Source organism: Geospiza fortis, unplaced genomic scaffold (assembly GCF_000277835.1).
Source record: "Geospiza fortis unplaced genomic scaffold, GeoFor_1.0 scaffold40, whole genome shotgun sequence".
Taxonomy (NCBI): Eukaryota; Metazoa; Chordata; class Aves; order Passeriformes; family Thraupidae; genus Geospiza; species Geospiza fortis.
Genome location: NW_005054297.1, coordinates 21,791,894 through 21,812,940, shown reverse-complemented (window position 1 = coordinate 21,812,940; position 21,047 = coordinate 21,791,894). Strand labels below are relative to the sequence as shown.

The 21,047-nt window shown below is 34.5% G+C and overlaps 1 protein-coding gene across 1 annotated transcript in view; it reads left to right on the top strand.

The window, feature by feature from the left end:
* Window positions 1–93: 93 nt before the first annotated feature.
* WDR17 (WD repeat domain 17) overlaps window positions 94–21,047 on the top strand; it is a 53,252-nt gene continuing 32,298 nt past the window's right edge. The window contains exons 1-6 of the mRNA XM_005415543.2: window positions 94–192; window positions 14,781–14,909; window positions 15,914–16,097; window positions 17,870–18,100; window positions 19,822–20,073; window positions 20,812–20,934. Of these exons, the coding sequence (XP_005415600.1) occupies window positions 14,787–14,909; window positions 15,914–16,097; window positions 17,870–18,100; window positions 19,822–20,073; window positions 20,812–20,934 (913 nt within the window). The 5' untranslated portion in view covers window positions 94–192; window positions 14,781–14,786. The remainder of the gene's footprint in view (window positions 193–14,780; window positions 14,910–15,913; window positions 16,098–17,869; window positions 18,101–19,821; window positions 20,074–20,811; window positions 20,935–21,047) is intronic.

Here is a 21,047-nt window from a genome sequence, read left to right as displayed (position 1 = left end):
CCGACAGGGCAGGGGAGGTGCCCTGCGTTTCTTGCCCCGCGTTTCTTGCCCCGCGGGGTGCGGCACGGCCCGGGAGGTTGCGCGGGGCTCGGCCGCGCCGCCCTGCGCCCACCTGCGCTCCGGGGACGGAGCGGCTCCGGGGAGCTCTCGGGGCTGCGGTCGGTGTCTGAAGCATCCAGGAGCCGTCTGACGGTATTGTCGGGATTTTACACTGTTCTGGGGACTGTGCTACTCTGTGTGCGTCTCTTTACAAACGTGCTTTTGCGGAAACGCGAACTTAAGATCGAGTAAAGGCGGGGGCAGCAATCTCTAAAAGAAGCAAGCGAACGCTTGCCCTCCGCAGGGAGGGAGAGCTTTGGGCTTGTTTATACTATAAATGCTTTTCCCAGCTGGGACGAGGGTGAGAGGGGGAAGCAAAATCAAACTTAGAAAGTTAAAAAAAAAATCATTCAATTACAAAAGGAAACTACAAGCTAAGTAAGCAAAGCTTATGAAAGTGAATTTAAGGCAGCAGACTCTGCAAATGAAGAAATAAGTTTAAGGGTTTTTTTTCTGTACGGTAAATTCTTCTAATATCTTAAGAGATATTGCTTTACATAGACATTGTCATGCAACAGTTTGAGAAACTGTGTTAGAAGGCTTGAAGATGGCAGGTATGAAATCAAAGTCTGAGCAAGATCTTTAATTATTTGTAATGCTGCAGTGAAGAACATAATCCTGGATTTTAGACTCGATAAAGACCATACTGTTCTTAATAATGGACTTAACCATGGAATGATATAGAAAATAAATACTTGGAAATGTCCTTTTTGAGGGCTAAACCCTTGTGGTTCAAGAGTCTCTTTCTAATTGCCATGCACTTAGTCTTTCAAAAATTTAATGGTCTAGGAAGTTCATTGTATCTCTTTCTGACTAATTTTAGAGGGTTTTTATAGGAGTGTTGAACCTTGTGGTTTTGTACTTTGTTTAAAAATTTTGCCATGACATTATGCAGCTACCTGCTATTCATAAGAGTATAACAGGGGAAGAATTCTGGTAAGAAACACATAACAGTAAGATGTTCTTCAAACTTTAGTACAGAGTTATTTTGCTTTAAGTTATTTCTGGTAAGACATATTTCCCACCATTTTAAAATAAGTTCAAGGTTCTAATCCTTGCCCTTCCTAGTTTTTTGTAGTCCTAAAATAGGGATAATACACTTCTGTTGTGACGTTTCTTTCCTAATTACAGGCACAACTGTGTAAGTTACTGATACATTTCAAGAATTAAGTGCCTTGCACAAATCAGTCTAGATGACTTAGTGATGTCATTATTTATATTTTGTATTTCAAAACTGTTCAAAAGCTTCAGTTAAGACTGTAGTCATCTTCAACAAATTGTTGTAACCCATGTGGAGACATGGTGGTATAAAGAACTTAGAAAGGTGATAAGGAGTATGCATGGAAGAATACAGATAACACAAAAATTTAAAAATAGCATGGGGCTATTGTTTTACTTACTGATTTTTTTCCCATTTATTAATTATTCTCCCTGATAAGATATCTACAGGCTTCTTCCTCAATTCTAACATTCTTTATGTTCTATTATACCAAATCTTTGACTCTTTGAGTGGCTCTGGCTGTTTAAAGGACCTACAACACACAATAAACTTGTCATTTGGTCATCTGCTAAGAGGAAAATTCCCACATAGCAAGAAGTAAGGGAGGTCCTTGGTGAGTCCTAATGGTCCATTAAATTCAGTATTTTATTTCTAGCAGTGGTACTAGGAGATTATAACTTAGGGAAAGCAATATTTCCTCTTCCTGCAATCTGTGAATTAAAGTTGATGTGGCCAGTAAGAGTAACTTCACCAAGTCCTGGTGTGATGTTGTGTTACTGACATTATTTGTTTTATAAAGCAAAATATAGGTAGCCAAAGAGGAGAAGTAAATATCAATGTAACATTTGAATTTCAGAAAGTGGCTACAAGAACTGTGAATCCCCCTGTAGGATATAGGCAATTTGGTGGCATCCTATCTCTCCGGCTAGCCATTATTTATGGTATACAGCTGAGCTGTACTGTGGGCACTGGAGAAAGACAAAAGCTTTTATGGTAATCTTTTCCCCACTTGCATCCCATAAGCACACCTTGGCTGTGTCCATCGGGGCCATTTTTCCATATCCTGTTCTAGTACTGGTTGGAGAATTTGGTTTTTCTGGTATGTGTGGGATTTATTTGGTTATCAGTAAAGGCCTGTAGAACTTTGCTGACTTTTTTATTTGTTGACAATATAATTTATTAGTTCTCAAAGCAGTGTCAAGTGCAGGAACTTGCCTCTTCTAGTTCTTTCTTTGTTGGTGTTTTATGCTAATGAACTTGACTGTTGTTAGCACTGTTGTCCCTGCTAAGTCTTTTCCTTACATTTTTTCTCTTGGACTACTTTGTTTAATTGTATGTGGAAAACTGTAAGCAAACAAGTTGATAAATAGTGATTTTTAAGATCTTCATCAGTGATGAATCATTTTTTTGTTGTTGTTGTCTAGTATCTAATTTCCTATTTATTGATGGTAGAGGCTCTCAGAAGCAGTTGTTGCAGTGGAAAAGGATTGATGTAATCTTTTTTTCACTTGTGCTGTATATTATATGTCTATTGATGAGGTTAGTACTGCCTTTCCCATACTTAATGATTTTTTCTTTTTTCTTTATGCTTCTACTGACTATAAATTAGCTTCAGGTTCAGGAACCTTTACCTGCCTTCTAGCACCATGACCAATTTGAACTCAGCTGCTTAGCACATATGATATCTTGATTCAAATAACATTTCTATATCTCTGGTAATTGCCTCCTTGTTTCATTATTTTTTAAACCTCTGTATTTAAATGTTTAAATCCATCTCTCTGGAACGTGCTAACCAAACATAATGCATGAATGACTGGTAAAATGGTATTAGGCCTCCTTCTGTGCTGACAATATCTTTCCTAACATGTTGTACATCTCTTTTGGCTACATCCTGTTGGTGGCTCATACTTTTCCCATGGTTTGTTACATCCATTGTTTTTGTAAGGGGTTTTTTCCCCCTCTTTGTCTCCTTTTGACTGATTCCATTCTTCTTGGTGTACTATAGTGTGTAGTATGTACTCAATTTCATGGTCTCTTAAAACCCACCACCTCTATTTGCATTTTTTGAGGGGGGGGGTGGGGCAAGAAGGGGGGGCACAGCAGACACACTTATCTCATCCCTTTGAGTTGTATGTTTTAACATCACTTTGTTTCTGTCTTAGGTGTAATTGTTGGCATTTACTTGTGCCATTATATAACATGCTCTGGAACCTCTTTCTCAATGAGACATAAATGGCCTAGTTTGTTGACAGTCTGAAACCTAATTCTTTGGTTTTAAACTTCTGTATTCTCTTTTTCAATCTGGCTAAAGAATAATTTGGGGGTTTTATGTTAGAGATTATTATATTTAATTTTTTTACCCCACATAGGTTAATCAAGTTCCAAGAGAGCTAATTAAAGCTACTATTTTCATTCTCCTAACTTTCTTTTCAAATTGTTACCTATTGTCTGAAGATACCTCTGATGGAGGACTGGTAATGACTGAGTGAAAAAGGATATGTCAGATCCAGGAGATCAGTTGCATACATTGGTTTAGATTTCAGGAAAGAAAGACTGAGATTTCTGCTCTCAAGTGTGAGGTTAGCATTGAGAGGAGCTCTTCTCAACACTAATGATTTGTTGTGATTAGGTGCACATCTTTTATACCTAACTGCTGACTGTCATCACGTTACGTAGTTGTGTCCCATACTGGTTTCCCAGAGAATCAAGGACAATCTTTTTGCAGTTAAAGGGTTTCTTATTTTGGGGTTTGTTGTGATGTTTGCTTTTTGAGGTTTCTTTTGCTTTTATGGATATTTGGGCACAAGTGGCTCTGAAGTGTCTGAACAAACCTGTTAAACTCAGTGCTCTGTAAAAATTCCTAGGGCAGAAAATCTCATGTTTTAGAACATTGTGTTGAACATAAACTTTTCAAGAGTTGGCCTCTTTTTCTAATAAAATCAAGTTTTTCTTGCCCATGTCCAGCTTTAACTACTAGTTCAAATTTGGAAAATTAGTAAGTTGATATACAACTGCATGTCATCCCCACTTTGACTGTTCAACCTTTCTTATCTCAGCAAATCCATTAACAAATGCAGTTGGTTTTAAATCTTACTTTGAGTTTCACTGCTAGAAAAAATAAAGTAGGAAAATAATTTAATGAAATAAAACAAATTCTATTTGTGGTCTTTTTTGGGCTACAGATGCTGACATTTTTTTCTTCATAGATAAGTTTTTGGTACATGAGAGTGTGCTTATGTTATTTCTTACATCCCTTAGAAATGTACTTTATATTAATATTTACTTTATGTTTATCTTAACATATGAATCAGCCAAATATAGTATAAAAAGTTGATGTAATTAAAATATTTACTTTATAATGTGTGCATTATGATTGCAGACAGAGATTTGCACTATTATAATCTAAATTTATTAAAATCTAATATGTCTCTGAAGAATATGTTACAATGGAATGACTGAGCTAGACATAGATAAAATCTTGTGATCATGATACTAAAAAATACATGCAATGTGTTTCTTGGCATATGAGCTATTTGCTGACAGACCAAAAAATCACCAAGTGGCCATGGGGAGTTAGCTACCTGCTTGGTTAAATCATAACTGGGGTACTTTAACGTTGACTGCATTCAAATTTTGTACAAGTAGTGATTATGAAACTGATACAAGTATTTCAATATAGACATAGTTTTATGAATAAGATTGTAATTTTTCTCTGTAAATATACTCCTTTTTGTCTTTTTTGACCAAGGACACAATTGGAGATATTTGAAATTGTCATTTTTTATAAGTATTCTTCACAGAATTAGAATGACATCTGCTAAGCCATAGTAAAAGTGGTACTATAAATATCTATAAACTTATATAAACTTTTTTTTTTTTTCTGAAGAGTTGGTAATTTATTTTCTTGGAAAAGGACTATAAAGCTTCATTGAGTTTATTTTTAAAATCCAGTTATAGAACATCCTTAAGAAGATACGTGATCAAGCCCAATCCACTGCTATTGTTGGTAGCTAAAGCTTAATCTCCTCTTATAAACTGATAAAGCTCAATCTTAAAGTAGCTTGTGAGAAGGTTGTGTGAAAGTCTCAGCCCAGCGTAGGTCTGGCGGCGATGATAGTGTTGTACATCTGTTACTAACAGCTTATTCCAATCGCTGTTAGGTGTCCTGGTTGTTCTGTATGTCATCTTGTCCTGGTAAATCCACACAGCCTGTTGGGAAAGAGCAAGTGAGGGGAAAAAATAAAAAAGGACACTTATTTAGAGCCATGCTATGTTTGTGCCATTAGTAGCTTGATAGGAGTTGAGGAAGTCTAGGGAAATCTAATTGTCGCCTGACCTTGTATGACATAAGATTGCTGAGATATAGGTTTGCTGTGTCATTATCATATGATTGGTTCTTGCACAGCTTTACTCTAAACATTGTATTTTAGCATTTATTTTGGGATACTTGGCATCATTACATGCTTTGTGTTCTCAGTGTAAAGATCAAGATTCTCAGTGATACTATGTGCCCTTATAAAAAAAGACACAACACCCAGAAAGCAAACACTTTCCTTAATGGGCAAGTATTAATTTACTTGAAACCATGATTTTCATGTGTAACAAGCAGTTATAATGTGGATATGTTTTAACAAATTGTAAAATTTTTGTTCACGGAAGCAGTACATCAGTAATGTTTTTCTTGATTGCTCATAGACCATGGTTATGGTCAGGAATTTCTTCAGCGCTGTCATTTGAGGTGACTGAATTGGTGCCATGTTTCTCATACAGTTTATGAGACCATGCAATTCTGTGCACTTTGCGTAGTTAATGTTTGAGCTGAAATCTCAAAGGGCAAGTAATTTGAAAAATTTCAGCAGTATTGTAGAAAGTTCTGTATATTTTTGTGTCTGTATCCATTTACATGGATGACTATATAACTACAAAAAATCTTATAATCTTGGAGTGCTACTTACTATTACTGGGTGCCTTGACTTAAATATTTATGGTTTTGCGTGTGTGGTTTGTTTTTGGTTTTTTTGGGGTTTTTTTTTGGGTTTTTTTTTGGTTTTTTTTTGTTTCTTCTTGGCTGTCAGAATTTCTGAGGTTGTGAACCAAAAATATTGCTGTTTTTGTTTATTCCCCTGGAGAATGTCACCTGCCTATACAGTACCCTTAATGGACACTACACATTCTGGGGTAGGACAGGTAATAACACAGAATTGCTCTGTGGAAATGGTAAGTAATGTCAACCAGTTAGTAGCTGGTACTTCCAGCTACTTTTCCTACTTTGCTTTGTTTATTTCTGGATTAAACAATACACTTCCCTGTTTAGTTTTTACATTTATTATATTACAAACTGTGGGGAACAGCTGCTTAAGTCAGTATAGAAAGGCAGAGGTTATCTGGATCCTAGGTTTCTTCAGAAACTGTTTTTTTTTTTAGGTCTGCTCAATCTCTGTTGAGGATTTGATAGTTGCTGTAACCATGCAGTCAGGAAAGTCAGGAAGATTTGCATGATAATGTCTCCTACACAGCGCAACTGAAGAAGTATATTGCCGCAGTACTGAAATGTGGTAGTACAGCTTTTATTCCTTTTTACCTTTCATTTTCACTGGCATAATGCACTGTGAAACCTCATGTGAAACTTGGAGGCATACCAGAAAAGGATACCACCTGCGTAAGGCATAAATGCTGTCAGATATGTGAAACACTTCTAAGGAAGAGAAAATAAGCAGATCCATTCTGATGAATTAGTTAAATTAGGCTTTTTACATTTTTCAGCCCATGCTGGTGGCTGCAGCTGAGCCCTTTAGGCTCTGCTGGCTGTGAACTATGGACTTGCAGATTTTTATTTTTCCTCTTAAAAAAAAAAAAAAGTTAAACCGATGCTTGGTATTTGTGATAATTTTGGCCCCTCCTACTGTGCCAATTGAAACCACTCCCTACATAACCAAAACAAATCATTCCCCATGATTCTGAGCATATTTTACATTTCAGTACAAGCTTTTGTGCACTGAACTACATTTTGTAGATAGTAGATAGTACATTTTTAAAAAATGAAAGTAATTTTTTAGAAGACATAAGAATGACTCAAACAGCACCTTATTTTCATAGCTCAGAAGCACAGCAAAATCAATCTTGAAGCACTAACCTGCTTCAATTTTAAATACTGGAATATATAATCTAATAATTACTGTAGTATTGAATTCTGTTTTCCATTAGAAAATCCAATAGTAGAACATTTAAATTGCTGTTAAAAGTATTTCAGATTACATATTTACTAATTTAAAACTTACTAATCTCAAATCATATCACAGACTTCAGATCTCATCTTTGAGTAGCTTATTGTACTGTTGAATAAATTTTAGCACAGGATTTATTGTACTTATATGTCTTCAGGTTCTGTATTTTTTATTTCAACTGTGCCTTCTTTCATGGCTTGGATGACTTACATTTCCCACTGGTTTGATGAAGATGATTGGTATGAAGGACAACAAAGAGTAAGAATTGCTTAAAGTAATATTTTCTCTTTTACTATTTTTATATTTTTTTTCTTTAAGCTGCTCTTTATTATTATATTGATTATATCAAAAGTAGTATTTCTATAGTGGTATAGGAAGAGATTTTTAGTAGTTTTACTGAGGTCTTGAGTCATAAATAAAGCATATTCAAAATGAGTTTTTTTAAAATTAATGTTGCTAGCTGCATAAAAGGTACTGGAAGTGTGACAACCACCTACTTGCATTTTTTAGGTTGCATAATTTAACAAGTAGAAATTTTTTAATATGCAATGAGATGAAAAGCAAACATTACATTTTGTTGTATTAGAAGAAATTAATATTCCATGCATGGAGTAAAATAAAATAATTATAGTTAGTAATAGGGTAAACCAAAAATATTTGGGAGAGATTAAATTCGCATAGGGTCATTTCCAAGTTGTATCTTGAATAGCTTTATGTTTTTTATTAGCATTTTTCTGAGGAAGAGTTGTTACTATAGCAACATTTGCAGGATAACTTGGATTTATTTTTAGCATTTATTAGCTGTGTGTCTACAGCTGCTTTCATAGATTTATGGTGGGAAATGAATATAAGTCACATTTCTTTCACTGTATTAAGCTCTTTTATGGTACCTTACATTTCTGTGATTTTTTTTTTCTGTTTTCAGAGTATATAGTCAGCTAATTAGAATGCAGGAGATGTTAGTGAAAGCAGGTGCTTTCATTGGATTATTGTGTGTTACTTGATAATGCCAGCTATATGCTCATAAGTATAAAAAAACTGGCAGATATTAATACTGTTCCACTGTTCTCATTTTACATGTCACTCATGATATGGATGCTTCAGATGTAGAATTACCTTTCAATAGCTGTCATCAGGGATTTGGGTGTGAGATGTGTCAAGAGGTAACTTTATCTGAAATCGGAACAGTCTTGGCAATTTGCAAGCAGAAAAGCAATCTTCTGGTGATTGTTGTAGCTCTGGATTGGAAGATGAGAACAGAATCTTATGCAGATTCTTAGATGCTCCATACTGTGATCAGACATGGTTGTATACGTATCTCTGTGTATTGCACGCATTATCTGCAAACTATGATTAAGCAATACTCTGCAGATAATGGCTTTGTTATCACTATCACTGCTAGGTGGTTTCATATTGATTAGGTGTGTATTCCAACATTGCTGGTGATTTATTGTTAGAAATGTCAGCATTTCTCCATGCTTGTAGAAATGTATGGCTAGTATGGCTCTTTAGATTATCATGTTAAGGCGGCACAATAAAGGTGTTAAATGTGCTAGTATAGTCAAGGCAGTCAAATGCACTACTTTGTAAGACTTACTATGTTACATTTTTTTAATGTTATTGCCTTATGTTTTCTAAGCAGGGTATCTATCGTGGATTAAATATTGGGTTTTATTGTGAGTATTTGTTTCTGAAAAACAGTCTTAGGCTGTGATTTCAAGTTTCAAACTTTAGAGGAAAGGTCCAAAACTTCTTCCCTTGTGAAGCCAGAGATCCTGTGGTTAAATTGGTTCTGGTAATGATTTGTGTCCAAGTTTTATTGTGGTTTAAAATGGCAGTGAACACTAGTAGAACATTTGTTCATTTCAAATAATCTTTTAAATCAGAGTATTATCTTCCTTGTCAGTGTCTGGATAAGTGAATGCACATATTGAACGCTTGCTAGGTTGTCATACGTTAGGAAATGTCATCTGCAAATTCTGGTTGCAGGAGTCTAGCCAAAGCTTGTGGTATTTTTGAGGAATCTTGTTGAAATTCAAAGCCTTGTCCAAGGCACCCTCTTCCTGACTATGATTAGCCTTCTGATTATCTGGGAGCTGTACATGGCCTGTGTGCCATGAATTGTATACAAAATTAGAAAAAAACCTTTCCAGTCTTCGCAAACTATCTATACTGCTTAGTGGTAGGCCAGCAACCAGCCTGGCACTTTAATAAGCAGTAGACTGCCTTGGTAAAATTCTCCTGGAAAGTATGAAGGGCTTCGCTTGTATAGAGAAGTACATGTGTAAGCCTACATAATTGTTCTACATTGTGACTGTCACTACTAATATAGGTGGACTTCATTCATCTTTTGTCCAGAAGGAGTTGCTTGAGTCGTGTGTGTTGTCTCAGACTATTCAGACACCTGCAGCAGTAACTGCAGTTTGTTAAGCTGTGTCAAGACTGCAGATTGGTTAGTGTTTTGCCGTATTCCAAAGCAGGAAGAACTTTTGTTTGTTTTGTCAAAGTTTTCATATTTTGGATTTTAAGCTGAATACATACCAGAATATTTCCATATATACCAGAGTATTTCCAATTACCCTCATTTCTTGCTTCAGGAAAAATTGATAAGAATTTAATTTCCTAACATGGCTTGGTGTTTCCAAGTTTCTCCTGATGTGCTTGGTGTTTCCCAGTTCCACTGGAAGAACACCAGTGCTAATTATGTGTGTGTTTTTACATGCGTCTCAGTGCTGTTGAGGCAGACATTCAGTCAGAAGTCATTTTCTGCTCTGTCTTGCAGACATGCCAACATTTCTTCATAAATTTGAACACCTTCATGCTTTTAACAAGATAAAATGATTGTCCATTATCTGTGCTTCTAACTGGTCCCACTGGATAGGGTAATGAATTTGAAACTCTGTGGTGTGGTTCACAGGTGATATTTTCATCTCCAACAGATTTCCTCCCAAGGATGGGTAAATATACCCAATGTTTTCAAGGAGAAATAACATGATATAATGTCTTTATATCACTAAAGATCTTACTAATTATTATGTTGTCATTGATTTGCTGACAAAAATATTGGTGCCTGACAGTAGTGTGGATGAGATATAACAGTTTTATATGTCTGACATACAGGAGTGACAGCAAGCTTTCCACATAAGAAAAGAGACAAAACTGATGGAAAATAATGACAATAGAGTAAACAGAAGCAGAGGACACTAGCACTTTACTGCTTGTAGCTGTTAAGAAACTACACTTTGTATACACAGAAGCATACTGATTAACATAAGGCTGCTCTATATCCACTTTTGTATGCATGCCATATTGCATATTTGGATAGGTCATACACCACATGGACCACAATCAAAGCACATGTGAGCATCTGTTGTTGCTTGTGCTTGATGGTTAGATATTTATGGATACTGATAACATGCAAGCACTGTATTGATAATGAAAGTTGTTAAGTGATGGGTTTAAAGAGCTATTATTATTCTACAAGTGTTATCATAGTGCAATTGGGAAACACAGTGAGCAATGAAATACACTGAGTAGCTGAAGCAGAGAAAAAGGAGTTAGATTAAAATTAAAATGGTGCCTGTTAAAGAGCTGCAGTTGCCAGGCTACTGGCACTGCAGTTTTGTGTGTGGCGTGACACAACGCTCAGTCTTTTCTCCTGCATCCTGTAGTAACTGCATTATTGGTGAATATCAAGGTTTAGTTCCTCCATCTGTCAAGTAAAGTGATTTCATTCTACAATGAGAACCATATTTTCCATTTTTGGGACCAGCAAGGTATTGGAATGAACATGGAAATTCTAAAGTGCTTTCCAAAAATTGATACCTATGCTAAGGTAGGGATTATTAGGCATTTATCTTTAAGTTATTGAGATAAAGCCATGATATATATCTAGTCAATTCAGTTGTTATTTTTAAATAATATTTATGATATACCAATTTTCAGTTTAATGTGGTTGGTTGTTGGGGTTTTTTCTATATTAAGCAACAAGGAAGGACCTAGAATGTTGCTGTTTCTGCCAATTGAAAAGAAAGTGGTTTTTTGTCCTCCTTCTTTCCTTCATCTCCTTGGAAACTGTGAGCACACACTGCTAGCTTTCCCAATGTGGTATACATTTTTTACATGCACAGAGGTTTTTTCATTGTATACTTAAGACTCAAATATAATTACTTAAAAATAAAATATTTCTTTACAAAGTATAAAAAATCTCCATTTTATAAAAATGCACAAAGTGTGAAATCATACATATTTTCATTTATGCTGCATTTCTATGTTTTTGTCCTTTTACTCAGGCTGTTCTGATGAATACATCTTTCTCTATTATATCTCCTTACTTGGTTAATTATGCTAAACAGAAATGTGTAATATTTGAAAAGATGTGCAGGAAATTGCTTTAAGACATGATACCTACTAGAGAGCAAGTCAGTATTCCACACACAACTGTAATTTCTTCCTCTAGATACTGTCATTTTGAATTTCAAGGCAAATGCTTCCTCTTGTAAAATGGTATAGCATTACAAAGAGCAGGAAATAATAACAAGTTTTAAACAATAAATATTAGTTAATAAAATGCAAATTCTTTTCTGTAATAAAGGTCAGAATATTTTATATATGTAACTTGTTTACATATATTTAAATAGGCAAAATCTAGTCAAAGTTAAGAATCCTTATTAAGCATGAATTCTTTACTCACTGAAATAACACTATATTACAGAACAACATTTTTCATCTAAAATCGAAAACTTTCACCTATTAGCAGCGTTTTTATAGAGATCACTGCAAAATCCTACAAGACGAATCTGTTGTTACTCTGAAAGAAAAATCTGTGGAATTCTGTTTTAGCATCTGAAAGAGATCTTGGCTTTACGATTAATTTTACATGGAATCAAACTGCAAATTAAACAAGTCTTAAATCATACTTTCATACAGATTAAATCTTCATGAAATCAAGAATTCTTAGCTCCCATATGAGAAGGTAAAAAAGAGTATCTGTACAAAGTGAGAAAAATATTTTATTATTATGAAGTAAAGGCTTGTGTAGTCTTAAGTTCTATATAGTTGCCAACTTTTTATCAGTCTTACATTGATGGTTTTCAGGCAGTAAACCTGCAAAATAAATCTATGATAATCTAATATTTTACAGCTCATTCTCTCCTACTTCACCATGCCTTTTTAAATGTTCCTAATCAATATGCTGACGTACCTAGAGTTTTAACCATTTTTTTCCCTGGAATCAAGAGCAGAACCCAAAATTTCTAGTTCCAGGTACTCTGTGCTTTCCTAAAATAGTTATCTAATTAGCTGGAGGATCAGCTGGGGGACTTTAATTTCAGTAAAAATGGTTGCTAATGGTGCCAGTTATTTTTTCATGGGAACTAGAAGAAGTCTGTTCTGAATGCCCCAAATCAAATTATTTCTCTGCATATGCAATTTACAGTTTAATTGCACAGAAGGGACCTCTGGAATTTGTAATTTTACTGAACAGTGAAAGAACACTAAATGGAAAAATTGGAAGTTTGGAGGATATTTTTGCCACTTGATGTTGATTCTTTAAATAATTAGCTAAATTTCTCATATCATTTAGAACTCATATCATTTAGAACATGAGATGGATTACAAAGAAGCTGCAAGATTATGCAATTTATAGAAATGTTCTCTCTGGAATCTCTAATTTGCTGCAGAAGTCAGAATAAATATTATTGACAGACAGAAAGGAAGTCTAATAGCCAGAGCTCTAGTCTGCAACAAAGCTACATCTTGTAACTTGATTTTCTGTTTATTTCTGTTCTGCTGTTGCAGTCTCTTTTACCAAAATTTTCAAAGGTTACATGTGAGCATTTCATTTCCTTCAGTCATTTGGTACTCACTCAGAATGTTTAAGCACTTTAACTAGGGTCAGTGATATCTTTGAGAGATATCAGTCTCAAACATTCAACTGATCCTGATCTTCTGCTAAAGAAGCCCTCAAAATAAGTCACTCTCAATGTTTTTCTTTTTCTTTCACACTTTCCAAAGTGAGAGAAATGTGATGTTATGAAATTTCCTACCTATAACTATTCATTGCTGTTAACCTGCCAAGCAGATACACCAAGCAGAGGAGAAAAATTAAAAATAAAATTAATAATTCAACTTTATTTTTATCCCTAGTATAAATGCATTAAAATAAAATTTTGCTAATATTTAGGCAACAAATTTTTAGTTGATAGTGACCAATAGGTTCCTTTGGGTACTGTAGATCACTACTGCAACACGTGTATAAAGTTCATTCTGTATGTGCATTAATACTACTGTCATCCAGAAAAATATTTCCCCCTCTATACATTTGACATCAAGTAGGTCAAGACTGATCTACAGCAACATATCTGTACTGAACTGTTACACAGAAATGCACTGAGTAACCAACCCTTGTACTTCATCAACAGCTGCTCCCTCAAAATGCTTGATTGCTTTTGAAGTCTCATTTCTCGTTAATTCCTGTTCCTTTGTAGAACCTGAAATGGTGCCTAACAGTTGGTAAATTTAACATATCTCTCCTCCTTTTTCAGGATTATAGTCTTAGCTCTTTGACCTAAAGATGTCATCCTCCATATTCCATGTAATATATTCCCACCTAATGGCTCTCAGTCCATTAATCTATCTACAGCATAAATGTGACCCTGAGACATTCTGTTACTAGGGAATGTGTTGACGTTATCCTGAATGAAATAGGGGCTAGGTAAATAATTGGTTTGGCCCAGCAAATCATTTATTGCATTTTTATGTTGAAGTCAGTTTTGTCACTCTCAGCACAGCTGGTACTGTGAGACTTGTTTTGGACAGAGAAAGCATAGTTTGCTGTAATGTTAGCCTAAGCTTTGCTTTTGATTTTTCACAGCTCACTTCAACATTTTTTTGTTAAGCAGTAATTATTAAGAAAATTTAGAAACAAATTAGAGTATTTAGAAAATTTCTCCAGAAAGGATTATAATAAGGAGGATAATTTGATAAAGAGTTGTTCTATGCAAGTGGTTTTAAGACCTTTCTACATGTTGGTTTTCCTTAAAACTATTAGTATATGGTTTATTTTGTCTGGCTGTCAGTGGGAGATGAATGGGAGAGCAGAGGAGGCATTAAACTGTAATAGAGAAAGTATTGAACCAGACCACAGAAGAAAATGGACATGATGAACAGTTTCAGCTAGTACAAATCAAGAAGTATTCAAGGTTTTAGAGGCGGGACCCCCTGCCCCCTCCTTTTCTTCCAACTGGATTGTTGTGAATGGTATTAGGCACCCTTTCTTGTGTAGCACTGAAGCCTCTGGACATCTGCTTGTCTTTATTTCAGATACATTCATTTGTATCTTAGGAGAGTTATATTTTTAAAGTAGACATTTATAAATTATTTATGGGAACAAAAATGCATTATTCTATTCTTTAATATTCTGTCATTTTGGAGCCTAATGAATTTCTGTTTTAAAGGCAAAAATGTCACATGTGAAACAAGTGGGACTTCTAGCTGCTGGATGTCAGCCTTGGAACAAGGATATATGTGCTGCTAGTGGGGACAGATTTGCCTACTGTGCTACCCTTGCTGTTTATATTTATCAGGTAAGATTATTCTTCTTTATCTGATTAGTTACACTTTTACATTGTTGTTGATCTCACTTTGAACCCTTTCAACAAATGTTTCTGCAATGCTTTTGCAAGTATGGTTGCTACTGAGAAAATGTGTACGTAAAGCTCAATATTCCATTCAGGATACCCTTGAAGTTGTGTGTGTCAAGAATTATTTTTAGAAAACAGACTTACAGTGCAGCAAACATTTGGCATGAGTGAAGCTCAGTGATAGAAGACTGGGTTCTGAGGGAGAAATGAAGTAATTCAACAATACCATTTGAAGCTGTAGTAAAAAATAGTCTTTTGCACAGTGGGTTAAAATGGTTCAAAGTTGCAGATTCAGTGACCCACCTTTATTTAATTTGGAGCCCAAACACCTCAGCACTGTGGTCTTCTCAAGTTTGCAGTTGTTGTATATCAACACCTAACTGAAAAACAGAAATGATGTGACATAGAATTTTCAGATTGATAAATATGTGAGGAAATAAAGGATGTACTTACTTTTATTTTAAGAGTTATATACGTAGTAGGATTAAAATGAACAAAATTTACTATGTCTTATTTGGGCATTTTTAAATAGGTATTTTTAACTGTACTAACTTAACTGCAACTTAAGAGAAGGATTTCAAACTCATTTTTATACTCTTTCCTGTTTACCCCCTTGGAGATTACTAAATTATTGTTACCATGCCTATAAATAAAGCATTTTAGGATGGTTTGCGTACACTTCTAAATGAAATATAATAATTTATAAGTGACAAGAAGATAGACATAAAACTGTTTTTTGCATCGTTGGATATCAGGCAACCTTTCTTTCCAAGTTAAATATATGAGAATTTATTTATTGAGATGTGAGTTACTGGCAATAGTTTAATGTACAAAAAATTCATCCATTAACGCTAATACTGTTATATGAGGTATTCTCCAACCCAGAGGAATTTAAAATAAGTTTACAAAAAAATGCTTTTCTAAAATGAATTTTACTATTTGTTTAGCTGGATCACCGATACAATGAATTCAAGCTCCATGCGATTATGTCTGAGCACAAGAAGACAATTACAGCCATATCTTGGTGTCCCCACAACCCTGACGTGTTTGCAAGTGCCAGTGCAGATAGTTTAGTGATCATATGGAATGTGAATGAACAGAAAGTTGTGGCCAAGCTGGACAATACAAAAGGTATTTTAGACATGGAGATCTGTTTTATCCATACAGCTTGATCCATGGGTATGAGAAATACTTGGTATAGTGTAAACTCTGTAGTTGGTAGGTTGGAGTCTTAACAATTCCCTAACACAATAATAATTGCCTAACACAATCTGACAATATTCTTGTCAGATTTTTTGCAGTTGATTCTAGAAAATAATGGTAGTGTGTTTGAGTAAATTGCCTTCAACCATCTTGCATTTGGTGAAGACATTATTCTTTTTCTCTAAAGAACTTAACCAGTTCAAGAATTAACTTTGCTAGTGATTTCTTGTTGAGCAGGGGAGAAAAAAATCCCCAAACCAACATTATTTTCATCACTGTATAAAAGGATAAACAATTAAATTTTAAAATAATATATTTCACAATGACTGTAGCTAAGTGAAAGCAAATAAAAGGTAGCCTTAACAGATTCAAGTATAAATCAGCAGTGAATGTGAACAACAGTTTTTGTTTAAATACTCTAATGCTTGTCTACTTGAATCTTGTCTCAGGCCTTGAAACTGCTGGAGGACTTGTATTACAGGTCTGGGGGGGTTCAGCATCTGTGTTACAGTTACATTTCTGTATCCAGTTCTGATTTATGCCAGTCAAAACCAGTACCATATTTCTGTTCTTACAGTCAATCTCATCAGGTATCCTTTACTCCTACATTTTCATTCTTGGAAAGTGGGTGCAAACCAAGAACAGTTAGAATCTCAGGATCTAACAAGCTATTTTGGGACTCCCTACTCTGTTTTCTCCAGGGCACTTAGGGATACCTCTGGAAATCTTTTATATCTTCATATCATGCAAAAGAAAACTCCACAGTGATTTACTCTATTCCAAAAGAAATATTGTATCAGTTTATGCATAAACATAAATGCTGGTACTTATTTTTCAATACATGGCTTGTTTAAAAATCTACTTCCACTGATGCCTCCACATGATGAAGTGTTATTACTATTTTAATATTTTTAGAAACTAAATTAAGATAATATGTTTAAACCTTCTATTGCTTTCTCTTTTAGTCCCTTTTACACTGCCACATAAAAGTGTCTAAATACAGTTTTAAGTTTTCGGCTTGAGAAATTTGTGTTACTGTAATTTATTCCTTCAGGCACATATTATTAAGTTATGAGGATTATGACTGTTGGAGACATTAAGATCAAAATTCTTAAATGGGACTGCCTACAGTTAGGTGTTAGACAATGGAATTAAAACTGTCATGTATCCAGAAGAAAGCTATCAAGAGTTCCCTTTTATTACAGAACTAAAATATCTGATATTGTCAAAAATGTCTGCTTCTGTTAGATTTCTCTCTAAATTTCATTGTATTTTGCTAAAACAGGCATTTTGAAATTCTCAGTATTTTACTATCTTAGTAGTAAATAACTTATAGCAAAGCATAGTAGTGAATGAAATTCTGAAATTCTGAATGAATGAAAGTATTGTTTGCAGGATCAGGCTTATCCTCTTTCAAATGTGTGGTTGTCTTTGGCACTGATGAAGTGTAGATATCATGAAATACAGCCCATCAAAGTAGCATAAAAGTAATTTGGGAAATGATTTTATTTCCTGCTTCTGGAAGTCTAGTTTACTTTTACACTGTAAGATGTTCACACACTTCTCTAAATTTCAGTCTAGCAACTTCTATGTAGAAAAATTATTTCTGCTGTTTTTCAAGGCAATTGCTGATACTGGGTCAAGGAATACTACCTGAATTTTGTGTCCTGGTTCTTACAAGGTTTACCTGTATGTTTCAGGAATTCCTGCATCCCTTGGCTGGTGCTGGAATGCAGGTGATGCAGTTGCATTTGTGTCACACAGAGGTCCACTGTACATTTGGACTATCTCAGGACCTGACAGCGGGGTAACTGTGCATAGAGAAGCGCATAGTTTCTTGTCAGATATCAGTCTGTTTAGATGGCATCCAAAGAAAAAAGGAAAGGTGGTATTTGGACATACGGATGGAAGCCTCTCTATTTTTCAATCAGGTAAAAACTCATATGACAAAATATTTAGTTTTATATATGTATCTCTTGTTTCTCCATATGTAATTCTTCACTTTTTAAAATTAGATTCTATAATATAGGTACATACATAAATTTTTTTCTTGATTCACAATATTCCTATTCCTTCCATATCACAAAAATATTCCTTCTTAGATACAGAATTTAGAGCATTTTCTTGATGTCTTCTGCCTTTTGAGACCAAGATAAGACTGCATTTTTTTCACAACTGCAGTAAACATTTTTTTTTTGCAAATGGTAACAGCCATGATCTTCTACTGAACTATATTTTCCTGCAGTTTTATTTTTCTGAATGAAAAGACTTGAATCTTTTGTTTACTTTCCTATTTTTGCATTTGTTCTGGAGTCGTCTGTTTCATATTCTAGAATCCTCTGCAATTTTATAGGTAGAATCTCACCTCATACTTAATATTGTCTTCATGATTCTGTTCTGTCAGAGGATAGATGGGAAAATATTTATCTCTTTTTGTCTGAAATCCACCACACACATTTGTGCATACTTTATACATAGTCTAGTTCTCTGCTAAGAAGGTGTCATGTTGATACGCTCATTTCAAGGTAAAATTCCACTTGTTTTCATCGTTTTCTTCGAAGGCAGATACCTGTATTAGACTGACTATTTGAATTTTTTCCTGTCTGCTTCTTCCTTGTATAAAAATTGGTTTTCAACTTTGTGAGAAAAACTGTTCTTTAAATAATGTGTTAATTTTACGTAGAGTTATTCTCCAACAGCCATGCAAACTTTATTTTCTTTCAGTTCACTCTACTAAGTTGTCGCACAGGATGTCACAGAGAATAGATTCTCTTGCTTCTGTAGTGCTGACTGAGTTAGCACTGGCACTGGGAAGAGTAAATCAGTTTTAATATGATAACATCTAAGTATTTATCAGACTGATACTTTTCATGAAGTCTATCTATGAATAATGGAAGGTGTCAATTCCTTATTTCTAGAAAAGCAGTAATTTTTTTTGTTATAAGATCACAACTTCAAAAATACAGATCTATTTCATTTGGACTGTACTCTGTCTTATACAACTAAGATTAATCTCTCTGAAAATAATAAAAAGTGGGAGATAAACATAATATTAAAAAATATGGGTTTCAATAATATGGATCATCAAGTGAAACATGTAATCTTTTTTGCGGGTGTCAGACTAGATATGGATAGTCTGTTTTGGCTGCAGAATCTATAAGCACTTCATAATTGCACACACAGTTTTAAAGAAGAAAAAAAGTCTAAAGGCAGTTCTTCAGAATAAGCCTTTACTGCCACAGTGTTTTTCTGATTCTTACTACCTGTATTTTGCCTGTATATGCTGTGGTGTGAAGATTTATTTGCATTCAAATGGCTTGTATTTTATGCTGTGCTGCAGACCTTTACTCACAGAAATTCTTAGAACAATGTATGTGATTTAACATACTTTCCTTTCCTATATAATTATGTTTATAAATCTGATAGCTGTTTCTGTTTTCTGCTGTATTAAAGTCAAATCTGATAGAAAAAGTAATACTCTAAGTCAAATATTGCCAAGACAGCTTCATTAATTTCACTGCTGCAGACAAGAGAGCAGGCTCGTGAAAGTTTCAGGGAGAGAGGGAAAAAAAATGTTTGCCAATCTTGTAACTATTGAAAGTATGTATTTGATTTAATTTTTAAATAACCTGTTTTCTTGTACACTTTAAAGGTTCTAAAAATCAGAAACATGTCTTAAGACCAGAGTCTCTTGAAGGAACAGATGAAGAGGATCCAGTTACCGCTCTGGAGTGGGACCCTTTGTCAACTGATTACCTTCTTGTTGCTAATTTACATAATGGTATTCGACTAGTTGATTCTGAATCTCTGTCCTGTATCACAACTTTTAGTTTTCCCAGTGCAGCAGCATCTGTTCAGTGTTTAGCCTGGGTTTCTAGTGCACCTGGAATGTTTATAACTGGAGGTAAGGCTTTTATTTCCTGATTTATACAAAGATAACAAATACAGGGCTGAGTCTTCAAAAATTGAAGTTTGATTTTTATGTTTCATAATATTTTTAAAAGTAGAACCATACATGAATTGTACATAAAAAAGACCATAACACAAAACCAGAAAATAATAAAACTACACTGAGCAGTTTTTTCATGTTTTAAAAGTTTTAGCTACATAAATATGTGACTTTCTACAATTTGCTAAATAATATTTTCCTCATGCACCCTTTAGCAAAAAATATATTAATTCCTTTGGGAATAGGAATAAAAATGCGTTGTAGTAATTGATGCCACTTCAGAAATTAAAAAAATTAAAAGAAGAAAGTAATCTATTTCGTGCCTCTTTTCTACACCCTAGACGTGGCTCAGGTTGAACTAATGAATAAAGAAATTAAGACTGGCAGAATACTTTATAAAATAGAGGTAGAATTTATCTGTGTTTAAAAAGCTAATGTTAATAATGATTGTTGTTAATAGTGATATGGCCATTGTGGTGAATAGAGGATAAATAGGATGCCATGGATGTTACACTAGATGATCTCCAGAGGTTCCCTCCAGCCCTAACTATTCTATGATTCTGTGGAGTTGACAATGCCTGCTTATAAAATTATTCTTAGGACTTGAAGTTTAATTCACTGCTGTATTTTTGTATAAATCAGTCCTCAAACCACATACCTCTGTGTTTTGTTGTTTTTTTTTTTAAACCTCAGATTCTCAGGTTGGTGTGCTGCGTGTTTGGAATGTTTCACGTACAACACCTGTAGATAATTTTAAATTGAAGCAAACTGGTTTCCATGGCTTGCATGTGCTAAGTTCTCCTCCAAAAAAAAAGTGTAAGTGTAATTTTGATTGTTATTCATTGTAATGGCTGCAACTTAAGAAAACCTTATTTATGAGTCCAGATCAATCTCTGTAGTGTTGGTCAGCTATTTAGTTCTTAATTAAA